At 41.9% G+C, this 15,161-nt stretch overlaps 1 protein-coding gene and 1 non-coding gene across 5 annotated transcripts in view; one reads left to right on the top strand and one right to left on the bottom strand.

Moving 5' to 3' along the window:
* TGFBR3 (transforming growth factor beta receptor 3) overlaps window positions 1–15,161 on the top strand; it is a 215,108-nt gene that overhangs the window by 23,305 nt on the left and 176,642 nt on the right. For 3 of the 4 annotated variants that reach the window (XM_064372623.1, XM_064372624.1, XM_064372622.1), the window contains exons 2-3: window positions 3,962–4,135; window positions 4,641–4,733. In XM_064372623.1, coding sequence (XP_064228693.1) covers window positions 4,048–4,135; window positions 4,641–4,733 — 181 coding nt within the window. In that variant the 5' untranslated portion in view covers window positions 3,962–4,047. The remainder of the gene's footprint in view (window positions 1–3,961; window positions 4,136–4,640; window positions 4,734–15,161) is intronic. The other variant, XM_012434260.2, reaches the window with a different exon arrangement.
* On the bottom strand, window positions 7,048–7,164 carry LOC135273565 (U5 spliceosomal RNA). Its single transcript, XR_010341341.1, has one exon. It is a non-coding gene; the product is annotated as a U5 spliceosomal RNA (small nuclear RNA).

The following is a 15,161-nucleotide window of genomic DNA, read 5'->3' as shown; positions in this document are numbered from 1 at the left end:
GCTGGTCTTGAACTCCTGACCTCAGGTGATATGCCCAGCTTGGCCTCCCAAAGTGCTGGGATTACAGGCATGAGCCACTGTGCCCAGCCAGAACCCATATTTCTTTTTTCTTTTTTTTTTTTTTTTTTTGAGATGGAGTCTCTCACTGTTGCCTGGGTAGGAGTGCAGTGGAGCAATCTCGGCTCACTGCAACCTCTACCTCCCGGGTTCAAGCGATTCTCTTGCCTCAGCCTCTTGAGTAGCTGGGATTACAGGCACGTGCTACCACACCCAACTAATTTTTTGTATTAGTAGAACAGGGTTTCACCGTGTTGGCCAGTGTGGTCTCAAACTCCTGACCTCGTGATTCACCCACCTCAGCCTCCCAAAGTGCTGGGATTACAGGCGTGAGCCACCGCGCCTGACCTCAGAACCTGTATTTCTAAAGAAAGCATTTAGTTCATAAAGTCCAGAGATTCTTTGAGGTAAAAAAATCAGGATCGGGAGCCCCCAGTCTTTGCACTCAAGGTGGTAGAACCTCACAGAGGAAAGAGGGGTTTGTATTTCCTTAGTTTCATCAAAGCTACAACTTTTTGGAAGCCTTCAGTCCATCCAGCGTTCTAATTAGGGAACTGATTCCTAAGTTGGGTGTTAAGGCACTGAGGTGTACAAGTTGTGGCCAAATCTGGAGTTCAGCTGAATGAGAATGACACGCTTACCTTTTGCTTCTCCTCTGCCTTTGGAGGCTTTCACCACATTGGGAAGATTAGACAAAAACCTTCTGCAGTTTATTTTCTTTTTGAACAAGTTACATTATGGAGAGACTTTTAAGCTAAAAGAAGAAAAGCTCCCTTTTTGTTACAAACAGCAGTGTGTAGTTTCAACTTGTCCAGGACTTCCTCAGAGATGTTTTAAGATCCGGTGTAAACTTGCTGTGGTTTGCCTTTGGGCATCAAACTGTTTAGCTTGGCTCTATTATATCTGTAATTGCTGCATTTTAATAATTGCCCAATATTCTTGTCAGCAATTTGCAGCCTATATTTTTAATGGAACCATTTGCCTTTCTTTTCCATAGGTTCGTTCAGACCTAGCGTAAGCCCCTGGGTTAACGCAGCACAGACCCTCAGACCCTCTGCAGCTGTGGGCGGGGTGACGCAAGCTTATTAAATATTCCCACAAGCCTCGTGCCGCTTACAGTTTATGTGCTCCATAAAATCCTCTGGGAAGTCATCTTCTTCTGAGAACTCCTTACAGGGTTTTGCTTTATAAAAGTTGTCTTTAACATTTGCTGAAGTAGCATATTCTTTCAGAGAGGTTTCCCCTTATCAAAATTATTGTATAGGTAGGAGGCACTATAGTTCTAGTGAGCCAATTTGCTAATTTATGGATTCTAATATTTTGAAGGGAAAAAATATAGACAAATACTCTTTGTGGTTGTTGAATTTTTCAGTTAACAGAAGATTTCCACATGATCAGAGTTGATGTGGAATTATGGTGACAGAAATGTTGGACTTTGAGGGGTAATTAAGTCAGTTTAATGGCTCCCAAATTATCTCTATAATTTAGTCAGCTGTTGAGACAAGACCATTGTGCCATTGATGACTTGTGCCTCAACTTGACTGGAAATTTTGTTCTTTTAGTGATTCCCCTCTTTAGCTTATCTCCTTTTGTCTGTTGTAATGTTTATTTTTCAGTAAACAAAAGATTGAACTGGATTTACAGTGACTAAGAATTACATAAATAGCTATACCTTAATGTCTCCACTTTATTGGTATAAATACTCAAAGAGAATGGACGAGTAGTGATGCAGTAATCATTGCTATCGTTTATTGGTTGGTTATGTGCTAGGGACTGTTCTAAGCATTGTGTGTGTGTATATTAACTAATTGAATCATCACAACAGCCTACCATACATTTCCTACCACAAGAAATGTTCCTTCATGAAGAGTAAGCTGCCTAACATTACCATTTGATAGGGGGCAGAATGGATTCACACTCAGGCAGATTTTCAATCTTTATCATAATCCATATTCTATTCACACTAGGATTTTAATCACTATTGTATATCAATATTGAACCGGCTGGGTGCAGTGACTCATGCCTGTAATCCCAGCACTTAGGGAGGCCAAGGACGGGCAGATCACAAGGTCACAAGACCAGCCTGGCCAACATAGTGAAACCTGTCTCTACTAAAAATACAAAAATTAACTGGGCATGGTAGTGTGTGACTGTAGTCCCAGCTACTTGGGAGACTGAGGCAGAAGAATGGCTTGGACCCAGGAGGTGGAGGTTGCAGTGAGCTGAGATCATGAGACAACAGAGTGAGACTTTGTTAAAGAAAAAAAAAAAAAAAGATTGAACCATAGTGCCTCTTGCCTATATAATAATTTAGTTTTAAGACATATCTAAGAAATTCTTCTTGAAATTGGAACTTTATTGTTACTATTTCTAGATAGGTAATACTTGCACGTGGTATTAATACAAAACCCAGAAGAGAATTCAGTGAAATGGCTTCTGCTCCCTCTCATTTCTGTCCTGGAGTCACCCGATTTCCCACCGTCACCCTATTTCAAACCCTGTTCTCATAGGCAATGCTAAAATTGCAAAGAGCCATTTTAAATACCTTTCTCTTTGACACTTGATGCAGTAAACTAAGACCATTTAATTAAAAGCTCATTTAAAAAGGTTTTTTTTGTACTGTATCTACAAGTACCTACTTCTTTTAGAAGAAGGTAGTGGGCAGTTTCTATTGGGTAATATTTTCTGAGTGAGGGTAACAAGGCTACAAAACCCAGGTGTTTGAGATGGCTTCTGGAAACTCCACCATTCTGCCTTTTCCAGGGCTTAGATCAGGGAGGGTCTTTGCACTTTTACTCACAACTTTTATTCTTGATGAGAAGGAACCATGCTTGGAACATAGTAAATGCTCAGTAAATGTTTGTTAATTGAACAACTTCTGTAAGTTGTGCCAGGCTCAGGGATAGAGGGCTGGAAAAATATACTTTGGAGCATCTAAATCAGTAACCATTAGGGCAATGGGGGGAATATTCAAGTTAAGCAAACTCATTCAAAATTCTGGATAGGAAAAGGTTACAAAGAAGCTTCTAGATCCTCTAGTCCAGTAACCAGATAGTCTCAGATGGGCTGAGAGACAGGGAAGATTTTTCTTCTGTTAAAATGTTGGCAAACAGTTGAAATAAAAACCTTGCCTTTTTATGTTTCTTAATTTTTTCAGGTTGATTCTCAGTGCAACTTAATTTGATCCTTGTGATAACTCTGTCATTATAACATTAGCTTGAGTCTCTAATCAGAGCTAGTTTTGTTTTCTTGCTGGCAGTAGGGTTGCATATATCAAGTGTCATTGATTACTTGGTACTACAACTTAACTGGCAATGTTATATTTCAGGTGCACCTTGATTTTCTTCTGTAGTCCTGAAAATTCTCTATAGATCCAAATATTTAAAAGGTCAAAAACAAGCCTGTCATTTGCAAAAGTATTTGCTATAAAAATCTTTGTTAGGTTGGCACTGCCCTCAGTCTAGCATATTTGAGTGCTATTTGGCTTTTTTTTTTTTTTTTTTGAGGTGGAGACTTACTCTGTCGCCAGGGTGGAGTGCAGTGGCGCAATCTCAGCTCACTGCAACCTCCGCCTCCTGGTCAAACGATTCTTCTGCCTCAGCCTCCCAAGTAGCTGGGACCACAGGCGCGTGCCACCACACCCAGCTAATTTTTGTATTTTTAGTAGAGACGGGGTTTCACCATGTTGGCCAGGATGGTCTCGATCTCTTGACCTCATGATTCGCCCACTTCAGCCTCCCAAAGTGCTGGGATTATAGGCGTGAGCCACCATGCCCGGCCCTATTGGGCATCTTTTAGATAAATTTCTTATATTATGCTTTTCAGAAATTCTCCATTTAACTTTAGTGTCTGTTTGTTTATGAAGTTTCTACATTAAGTTTTCTTATTGAAATTTGTTTTACAGGCAATTTGAAAATTGCAAGGAGGGACTTTAAGACTACTTCTGATTTGCAAAGATTGAGCCTGCTCTGAGCAGGCTGAAGTGACTGGATGATAAGCACTGTTGGGGAAATAAAAATGACTCCCCATTATGTGATTGCCATCTTTGCCCTGATGAGCTCCTGTTTAGCTACTGCAGGTAAGTTGCATAATATAAATTGCATGTTTGTTATATATTTTTGGTTATATTTTGTCTCAGTCTCTTTAGTTTAGAAGAATTTAGGCCACGTGATGTTCATGCAGAACTTGAATATTTATGTTCTTTAGGGAAGTTAAATATTTGACTACTATATAGATATATAATACGTTGGTCTATGCTATATTTTACTAGGTTGGTGCTGGCATTGTCCTGTTAGTGACATAGATATCTAACTAACCTGGATGGAGGAAGGTAGAAAACAAATATGTTAATGAATAATCCCACTTAATTTTGTTACATACATGGATTATTTTTATATATATATACACTTTGAAATAAAGTCTCACTCTGATACCCAGGCTGGAGTGCAGAGGCGTAATCATGGCTTGCTGTAGGCTCAACCTCCTGGGCTTAAGGGATCCTTCCACCTCAGCCTCCTAACTAGTTGGGACCACAGGCATGTGCCACCATGCCCAACTAATTTTTTTTTTTTTTTTTTTTGTAGAGATAATGTCTCCTTGTGTTGCTCAGGCTGGTTTCAAACTCCTAAACTCAAGTGATCCTCTCTCTTTGTCCTCCCAATGTGCTAATATTGCAGGTATGTGCTACTGCGCCTGACCTGTATTTACATTTTTGTCCCTAAATAAGGTTTCAAGAAAGCATTTTTGTTCTTTTCTGTATTAGAAAATAAATAGATCTTCTAGATAGAGGTGACACTCTTGACATGGGCTGCTTGGGAGGTATTTAGTTTTGCCTATTTCACATATTTCAGTATGGAACTTTTTTTTTTTTTGAGATGGAGTCTTGTTCTGTTGCCCAGGCTGGAGTGCAGTGGCCAGATCTCGGCTCACTGCAACCTCCTCCTCCCATATTCAAGCAATTCTCATGCCTGGGCCTCCCAAGTAGCTGGTACTGCAGGCGCCCACCACCACACCCAGCTAATGTTTGTGTTTTTAGTAGAAGGGTTTCAGCATTTTGGCCAGGCTGGTCTTGAACTCCTGACCTCAGGTGATCTGCCTACCTTGGCCTCCCAAAGTGCTGGGATTACAGGTGTGAGCCACCATGCCAGCTGTAACTTTTTAGAAAATAGAGAAATACGCTGTGCTTCCTGGAGGCCATCTGAGTATGCGATTGGAGATGAAAAGATGCAAATGACTTGGGACGTTGTTGCTTAACTGAGAGTATCAGATCTCCCACACCACCGTCTTAGTGTGCTCACTGTCCGAGGTTACTTAATAAATTTGGGACCTTAATTTGCTCTATTTTATTATAATTTATGTTGTGTCTATTCTGTAATGAGCTACATAAAACTAATTTGTTGGACCAATTCTGGAAACTGGCAGGTCTCAACAAAAAAAGTACTGACGTGAAAAGTGATTAGCTGGTTGGTTTTGGCTATTGAATTGCCAAATTCGGATAAGAGTGATAGTAATAATTATCTATTGAGTGGGCACTATAACTAGGCACTGAGCTAAACAATTATAGAATATAAAAATGAATAAGGATATTCTTATTTAATGAGCTCACTTAATCACAACTCTTAGGTAGAATTATTTTTGTCATTTTATAGATGACGAAATTAGATATGGAGAGATTAGGTAGGTTGTACAGTGTCATGTAGCTGGAAAGTGGAAGAGCCGGATTTTACATCTATGCTCTTGACCTCTGTGTTATACTGAAGAAACCAGATCTCCCTTAAGACTCCAATAGACTCAGATCTGGGGTTGTGTGCAGACATAGACTAAGTGAGAGCCAGCTGGTGGACACTGGTTTATGTGATTGGAAAGTAGAATGTTCCTCTCATTGCAAGTTTTTTTTTTTGAGACAGAGTCTCACTCTGTTGCCCAGGTGGAGTGCAGTGTTGTGATCTCGGCTCACTGCAACCTCCACCTCCCAGGTTCAAGTGATTTTCCTGCCTCAGCCTCCCAAGTAGCTGGGACTTCAGGTGCGTGCCACCACACCCAGCTAATTTTTTGTATTTTTAGTAGAAACGGGGTTTCACCGTGTTAGCCAGGATGGTCTCCATCTCCTGACTTTGTGATCCGCCTGCCTAGGCCTCCCAGAGTGCTGGGATTACAGGCGTGAGCCACTATGCCCAGCCGCAGCCACAAATATCTTGAAAGAAAGTTGCTAGGCCTTTTTGTTGTTGTTTTTTGAATGCCAGTTTATGAATTTGAACTGCCCATTCTCTATGTTTGTCTATCAGCAGTTTCATTTTGTCTCATTATTGAAGTGTTAGTCTGTGTATTAAAATGGAATTGACTTAAAATCTCATTGAAAAGTAGTAGAACCTCCTCCACACCGCCAAAAAAAAAAAAGAAAAAAACAAGTGAGAAAGAGGGAGAGAAGCGACTTGATGGAAAATAGAAAATATGCTGTTTTGATGACAAGATGTCTAGTCTTTGGTGGGTTTGAGGCTGGGCTTTCTGCCTTCATTGATGCCTGGGTCAGACTGAGAAACACAACTGAAGAAGGTACTTCATGGGAAAGTAGTGAGTTCGATGGCACGGTCTAGCCTTGATTGATAGTGAATCAGTTTTGCTTCAGATCTTCCTTTCCTATTTCAAGCCTTTGGGGAAATATACACACATGTATATACATATACATTTGAGTTAAATACACACTCAAAATTTTGCTGAGGTGGAAAGGAGTTACAGATTTTTTTTTTTTTTTTTTTTTTTTGAAACAGAGTCTTGCTCTGTCATCCAGGCTGGAGTGCAGTGGCGCCGTCTCGGCTCATTGCAACTTCTACTTCCTGGTTCAAGCGATTCTCTTGGCTCAGCCTCCTGAGTAGCTGGGATTACAGGTGCACACCACCACACCCAGCTCATTTTTGTATTTTTAGTAGAGATGGGGTTTTGTCATGTTGGCCAGGCTGGTCTTGAACTCTTTTTTTTTTTCTTTTTTTTATGAGCCCTGCCTAAGCAGGGCATCAAAAAATTCAGTTTTAAACTTATAATTGTTCCTCTCCACGGAAATCTTTGGTAAAAGGCGAAAGATTTATTCGCTATGAAGAGAAACCAGAGCATAGTCAGTTTCTTTTTTTTCTTTTTTTTTTGTTTGAGATAGAGGCTCACTCTGTCACCCAGGCTGGAGTACAGTGGTGCAATCTCGGCTCACTACAACCTCCACCTCCCGGGCTCAAGTGATTCTCCTGCCTCAGCTTCCTGAGTAGCTAGTATTACAGACATCTGCCATCACGCCCAGCTAATTTTTGTATTTTTTTTTTTTTTTAGTAGAGATGGGGTTTCACCATGTTGGTCAGGCTGATCTCAAACTCCTGACCTGGTGATCCACCCGCCTCAGCCTCCTAAAGTGCTGGGATTACCACACCCGGTGAGTGTGGTAAGTGTGAGCCACCACACCCGGCCTTGGTCTTGAACACTTGACCTCAAGTAATCTGCCTCCCTCGGCCTCACAAAGTGCTAGGATTACAGGTGTGAGCCACCACCCCTGACTGAATTACAGGTTTTATAATAGCATGAGGCAACTGATAAATAGCACAAAGGTAGGGATGCCTTTTTTGGTGTCGAAGTTTATTGGTTGTTTCCCTTTTGTACAACGTAATAGGTCAAATGAATGAGGAAGAAGGGAGAAATTTTTTTAATGTGCTAATATCAGATATTTTTCTCTGTAGGCCCAGCATACTTTATAAAATGCTTTTTGGGGCATTCTGGATGAGCTGAATTTAGCTCATCTGGGTAATTATAATAATGATGAATATTTAGAATAATTACTGTGTGTCAGGCCCCATTCAAAATGGTTTACATTTATTATCTTATTTCATCCTCATAGATACCCTAAGAAGTGTAGATTCCTTGATTATCCACATTCGTAAGTGAGGAAATGGAAGCACAGAGCAATCAGATAACTTTCTTAAGGTCACACAGCTAATAAATGGCAAGTGGAACTATAAACCTCCTTAGTCTAGATCTGGAGATTGAGCCCTTAGGCCTCTATACTGTGACGGAGGATTGATTTGAAGGGCATTTGTTTGGAAAGAATGGTAATAGGTTTGTTTTGAGCCATTTATGTCCTCCCGAAACATTAAGTAAATCGCTTATTCACTGAGCCCTGCTAAGTACAAAGCACAGTACTAGTCACTTAGGGATATACAAACAAAGAAATGTAAGATTCATTCTCATCCTCGCTTTTTTTTTTGGTAGAGATGGAGTCTTGCTATGTTGTCCAGGTTGGCCTTGAACTCCTGACCTCAAGTGATCCTCCCACCTTGACCTCTCAAAGTGCTGGGAATACAGGCATGAGCCACCATGCCCAGCCATATTCATCCCTTCTTTTGAGTTGCTTGTACTTTAGTTAGACTTATATAACCATATAACCAAATAATGAATGGTGAAAGCCAAATAAAACCCAAAGACCTCAGAGGGATCATGAACAGAAGCCCTGTGGGTCAGAGCAGCCAGGGAAGGCTTTGTGGAAGCTCTAGATCTTGAGCTCTGTCTTAAAGACTGGGCAGAATCTAGGAAGAGTAAGGTGCTGAGTTGACCAGATGGGAGAACCAGGCCTAGCACAGAATGTGGCATTTAGGTGCTTGACTTTTTTTTAAATAAATGGATGACCTGGAGAGCTGCTGTGGAAATGTAGCAGGAGGTCTATTTGGAAAGAAGGATGGAGTAGATTATGAAAGATCTTAAATATCATAATGAGGCTTGTGGATTTTATTCTGAGGTTTGGATGCTCTCTTCTTCCATCCCTCGGAACCAAAAGCATGCACTGTTTAATCTTGGAAAACAAACAGTGGCCTCAAACAGTGAGGCTGAGAATGTAGCCTCATTAGCTTCAGACCCAGCAGTGCTCGGCATACAGGCTGACATTTATCACGGGCTTGATCTCTGCCAGCTAATTTATTTTGTCTTTATAAGACAACTCTACGAGATGAGTATTATCATTATCATCATCTCCATTTTACCAACAAGGAAATCGAGACTCAATTTGTAATTTGTACAAAGTCCCAGAACTAATAAGTGGCACAGTTGAGACGTGAACCTGGCAGTTTGGCTCTAGAATCCAGCCCATCAGCCACTTCACTAGATCCTCCTTAGGGAGGAAACCCTCTGTGTGGGATGAATAAGCCTCTTCTTGACTGATTAAATACCAGGCGAGTAGCGACCAGTGTGACATCCTGGAACCAGATTAAGTCCCTTTGGCCTCAGAAGAGACAGACGTAGATCATCAGAGCAGAAGGACCCTCAAGTAGTGGGCCTTCTTTATTTGTTTTCTGACTTCACTGAAGTGGCCTTGAAGCTGTAAATCAATGGGAAGGTGTGGAGGTCTGTAGCAGAGGGGTGAAAGTTGTCAAAGGCCTCCTTTTAGTTACGTGGCCAGAGGAGGGGCACAGAGCACAAGGGAGCACGTAAATTGAGCCCAAGTTAGAATAATAGGAGCCTGCTTGTTCCAGCCCCATGGGTTTGGCTGGGCCTTCAGTGAAAACCTTTCTTTCCTTCTCTGCCTGTGGTAGAGAGTGAATGAAGGAGTTGGGGGCCAGGTAGGTGTGGGGAGCAAGCCATGTCCCAGTGTTAGTGTTGCTTTGACAAAACTTGTGCTTTTCCTGCCCTCTCTTGTTCCTTTGTTACCATATAGCGCTGTGCAGAGGGTGGACTGTGCTCTTGGGGAGCATGAGCTCTGTAAGGACCATAATGCCTCCTGATTAGAAATTAACTTAAGCGATTTACTGGGGTTAAAAAAGAGAGAGAGAGAAAATAAATGCAAGAGATTTATTGGGGTTAAAAACAAAATAGAAAAAAAAGAAATTACCTTAGGTTATTTATTGGATTCTTATCTTAGATCCTGTAATCTACTCAATGTAAGAAAAGTGGGAAGTTTAAAAAATAACTGCTTGCTATTATGGGCTTAAGGCTAAGTTTTGCTTTAAAAACTCTTCTATACTTGTATTATAACATTAATATTATGGAAAGTATCTGCTTTCCAGTCTGAAGTGATTCATTTATTATTCTAGTCCTGCTTTTCCTCCTTTGTAATTTGTGATAATTGTGCTTTTCTTTTTAATAAAAAATAAAAATAAAAATAAAAACTTGAAAAGACAAAAAAAAAAAAAAACCAAACTACCAAAAACTAAAAAAACAACAAAAAAAACCCTCCCAAACTGTTCTACACATCTTTAAAAGATATCAGCTGCTGCCTCTGAGGCTTGCCAGCATTGGGCAGGGCTATGTTTCCAGGAGCTTTAGTAATGAGAAAAAGAGGCACGCACGGAGAATTCAGGGAAATCAGTTTGGTTGGAAGCGCTGGACTTATCACCGGCCCCTTGTGCCAGGTCAGAAGGGTGCTGCTGAGGTGAGCTCTGGAGCAGTGCTGCTGGCATTGATGCCAGCAGGCTATTGGTGAAATGGCTGACTTCTTCATTCCACTGTCTCAATTCAGTGCCCAGATGTATCCTTTTGGAAATTTGCCTGCAACCTGCACACAGATTTCTATTGAGAAACACATTTCTTTTCATCTCTACTGGATGTACCTGGAATTCCAGGTAGAGTCCACAGGAAAATCGAGATGCTTTTAGTCTGAGCTACTTTCCTGCTAAGAAAGCTCCGAACTCTTTGTGTCCACGGGAGAGTAAGCTGAGACACCAGCTGGTTAATACTTGATCTGGAATGGGACAAGCCGGCAGCCTTGGGGAGAGTCTAAACTAATAATATCATATTTGTAATCTTCAAAATGTTTTTATAACAAGTATTTCATTTGATCCTCACAGCAGCCTCTGGGGGTAGGCAGGCATTATTTTCGTCATTTCTAGAATGAGACTCATAGGGCTTAGAGAAAGTAAGTGATTTAGAAAGATGATTCAAGTCTTGGTTGAACCAGAACTTAAGCACACTTTTGCAGACAAACTGCACCAACAAATCTATGGTCTTTTTGCTATAGTGCACCCCTTAGGACCTCTTGACAAGTAAAAATTGTATATATTTATGTTGTATAACGTGATGTTTTGATACATGTATCCATTGTGGTGACTAAATCAAGCTTTTCAACATATGCATAACCTCACTTACCATTTTTTTGTGGTGAGAACACTCAAAATATACTCTCTTAGCAATTTCCATGTGTAAAATATATTATTTTTTTCACCTTTTTATAGGAGGCTATAAGGAGGGGGCCTCCTCACTGTCAAGTGAGGTGGTCACAGTTTCCTTGGCAGCTCTAAGCTGGGCACTGGAGGTCCTGGAGGTGGCTGTGCATGTCTGGCATTTTTCTACCACCTTGGAGGGGCACTAGATAGTTGCAGGGCATCGCCTGGTTGGTCAGGATGTTGTACTTGGTAGGGGCTCAGTATTGGCCCCCATGGTGAGGACATGACTGGCACCAGCTCCATGGCCCAGGCATTTTTGAGGAAGGCATGAGTCCTAGAGAGAGTAGGTGAGTGGGGTCAACCATGCAGGGGTCATGGCCATCTTGGGCTCAGTGGCGGCAGTGGCTACTATAATATCTTGTTATTAACTACAGTCACCATGATGTACAGTTGATCTGTTGAACTTATTTCTCCTGTCTAATTGACATTTTGTATATTTGACCAGCACATCCCCAGTCTTTCCACCCCAACTCCCCAGACTCTGGTAACCACCATTTTACTGTTTCTATGAGTTTGACTTTTTTTTGAGATGGAGTCTCGATGTGTTGCCCAGGCTGGAGTGCAGTGGCACGGTTTCAGCTCACTGCAACCTTGGCCTCCCAGGCTCAAGCGATTCTCCTGCTTCAGCCTCCCAAGTAGCTGGGACTACAGGCATGCGCTGCTACGCCTGGCTAATTTTTGTATTTTTAGTAGAGACAGGGTTTCACCATATGGCCAGGTTGGTCTTGAACTCCTGACCTCGTGATCCACCCACCTCGGCCTCCTAAAGTGCTGGGATTCCATGTGTAAGCCACTGCGCCCAGCCATGAGTTTGACTTTTTGAGATTCCGCATATAAGTGAGATCATATACGATATTTGTCATTCTGTGCCTGGCTTATTTCTCTTAGCATAATGTCCTTCATGTTCATCGTTTTGTTGCTAATGACGAGATTTCCTTCTTTTTTAAGGCTGAATAATATTCCATTGTGTATATATGCCACATTTTCCTTATTTAATTTATTCATTTATCCTATACTCAAAAGGGAAATCTTGGACTTGAGTTAATGGCCTGTGGACCTCTGAGGTGGTTCTGTGGTGGTTATCTCATGTTTGCCAATCAAATGATCAAAGGCTGTAAACTCATAAGGGTAGGAGGGCTGGAGGATGCCGGCAGGGGACTGCCACCAGGGAATGTAAGGATAGAAGATGGATAGCCTCAAAGTTTCAAAGCAAACTGAAAAAGTCCCCTTTTCTTTCTTTTTTCTTTTTTTTTTTTTTTTTTTTTTGCCAACCCTCAGGTCTTAGAACACAGCTAGCTATTTAGTCTGTATTATTGTTTTTAGCTTATTATTTTATCTTATTTTCATTTTATTTTATTTTTTGAGACAGTGTCTCACTGTTGCCTGGGCTGGAGTGCAGTGGCACAATCATGGCTCACTGCAGCCTTGACCTCCCAGGCTCAAGCCATTCTCCCTCCACAGCCCCTCAAGTAGCTGGGACTACCGGTGCACACCACCATGCCCAGCTAATTTTTGTGTTTTTTCTGTAGAGATGGAGTTTTACCATGTTGCCCAGGCTGGTCTGGAACTCTTGAGCTCAAGTGATCCACCCATGTTGGTCTCCCAAAGTACTAGGATTACAGGTGTGAGCCACCATGCCTGGCCTTTAGCTGGTTATTTTAACCAGTTTTGTGTTTAATTCTGCTTTTCGATACACAAGGAAACGATATTGTCAAATTTGATACCAGCTATCACCAGAGTGCCAAACTTTATTTTAAAGAGCAAAGAACTTTTCTTAAAAGACCCAGAGTAGATAGGGTGGCCTGCATTTTAGAGTGTATTCCCTTCGAGGATATTGTGCACAACCAAGTGTGCACCTCCCCACCACCTTCTCCTTTAGATTTTTCTACAGAAACAGCATGTGCATATGTGCACATACACACACTCACACACACACACACACTAATTGAGGCAGTAGTTGAGAGAAAGATGAGAAAGGCGAGTTCATTTCTCAAAGTTTCCCTTGCCCTGTATGGACCTTGTGTGTGTGGAGGTAAGGTGGATAGCCTAAGGCAAGGCCTTTTATTTTAGTTTAGTTTTTTTTGAGACAGGGGCTCACTCTGTTGCCCAGGCTGGAGTGCAGTGGCACAGTATCTCAGCTCACTGCAGCCTTGACCTCCAGGGCTCAAACAATCCTCTCACTTCAGCTGCTGGAGTAGCTGGAACTATGGGCACCCGACACCACACCTGGCTAATTTTTGTATTTTTTTTTTTCTTTTTCTTTTTCTTTTTTTTTGACATGGAGTCTCGCTCTGTCACCCAGGTTGGAGTACAGTGCAATCTTGGCTAACTGCAACGTCAGCCTCCCAGGTGCAATCAATTCTTTGCCTTAGCCTCCCAGGTAGCTGGGATTACAGGCACTCGCCGCCAAGCCCAGCTAATTTTTTGTATTTTTTTTTTTCTTTTAGGAGAGATGGGGTTTCACCATCTTGGCCAGGCTGGTTTTGAACTCCTGACCTTGTGATCCACACACCTCGGTCTCCCAAAGTGCTGTGATTACAGGCATGAGCTACCGTGCCTGGCCTAATTTTTGTATTTTTTGTAGAGATGAAGTTTCATCATGTTTTCCAGGCTGGTCTCAAACTACTGAGCTTAAGCAGTCCACCCGCCTTGGCCTCCCAAAGTGCTGGGATTACAGATGTGAGGCATCGCACCTGGCCCTTTTTTATCATTTTCAAAGAGACTTTACTAATCACTAGTTGGGCAACTGAATGTGCATGTAGTGTAGGGAGGGTGTTTACCAAGAATGAGTAAGATTAGTCCTAGATTTGATGGCAGCCAAGTCAAGAGAATCCCGGTTTCTCTTTGCTTAGCATCCTTATCCTAGGCTGTATAATTGCCACCCAACTTTCTGGATTTCTGATTGATTTGGATTATTTTAGGACAGCAGTGATGGTCTGTTTTACAGTGATCAGCACTTCCATCAAGACACAGCTGTCTATATATGTGCCTGCACAGCTGTTTAATTGCTAAAAGCTTATCCTTGCACACGGTTGTGTATATAGGAAATTAGACTTTCTCAGCTTGTTTGCTTTGATAATTAATACAACTCTGGGGGTATGTTTAATCACCCCATAGAGCTCCAAGCTCTGGGCACGCTGATTTTGGAAGTGATGTAGGAGCAGGGAGTGTTCTGGGAAGTGTTCCGGGAAGCGTGCCAGCCAGAGGCCTTCCTTTAGGACTGACCCTGCTCGGCACTGAGGCGCATGATTGGCCCATCCCGCACCACATCCCTGGAGCCACTGACTTTCATTTTCTTTAAAATGATCTCTGCCAGAGTGGCCTGAAAACATTTATCCTGAACTCCAAGCTAGTCATATTTTTGTTTTCTGAGAGGGCACTCTCAAACAGGTGGAATTCTAGAGGGCTGAAAAATGCCCTTGCTCTTCAAATGTTCCTTCCAAGGAGTAGGCAGCAGGTGCTCTGGGGACTGAAGCCCAGCTTTTCCCCTGCCCTCCCTTGCCAGCTCTTAAAAACTTTTTAAAAAAAATCTACAGTGGAATGTGGAAAATTTTACTACCTTCAAAGGAAAATGTTGATTTAAAAAAATTACTTTAAAGTTATTCTCTTTGTTGGCAATGAGGCAAACCATATATGGCAAAAGGAAAAAGTCTTGATAAAATTGCTCTGTGTTCTTTGTTTTGCTCTGCTTTGTCCTCACACGCCTGAGTAACTGAGTCCTAGTCCAGATGATTGACCAGGACCATCGGGAGTAACCCTTCCCTTCCTTCCTGCTCTACTACCCTGCCCACAAGGATACCCAGGTAGCCCAGGCTTCAAGGGAGGGCAGAGCTTCAGCTTCTGGAGTCAGACCCTACTCTGCTTTTTTTTTTATTTTGATACAGGGTCTTGCTCTGTCACCCAGGCTGAAGTGCAATAGTA

The sequence above is a fragment of the Aotus nancymaae genome, unplaced genomic scaffold, assembly GCF_030222135.1.
Source record: "Aotus nancymaae isolate 86718 unplaced genomic scaffold, 86718_ANA_hifiasm-v0.15.2.pri h1tg000007l, whole genome shotgun sequence".
In the NCBI taxonomy this organism is placed as follows: Eukaryota; Metazoa; Chordata; class Mammalia; order Primates; family Aotidae; genus Aotus; species Aotus nancymaae.
Note: the sequence above shows the minus strand (reverse complement) of the source record. Positions and strands in the feature narration are given on the sequence as shown.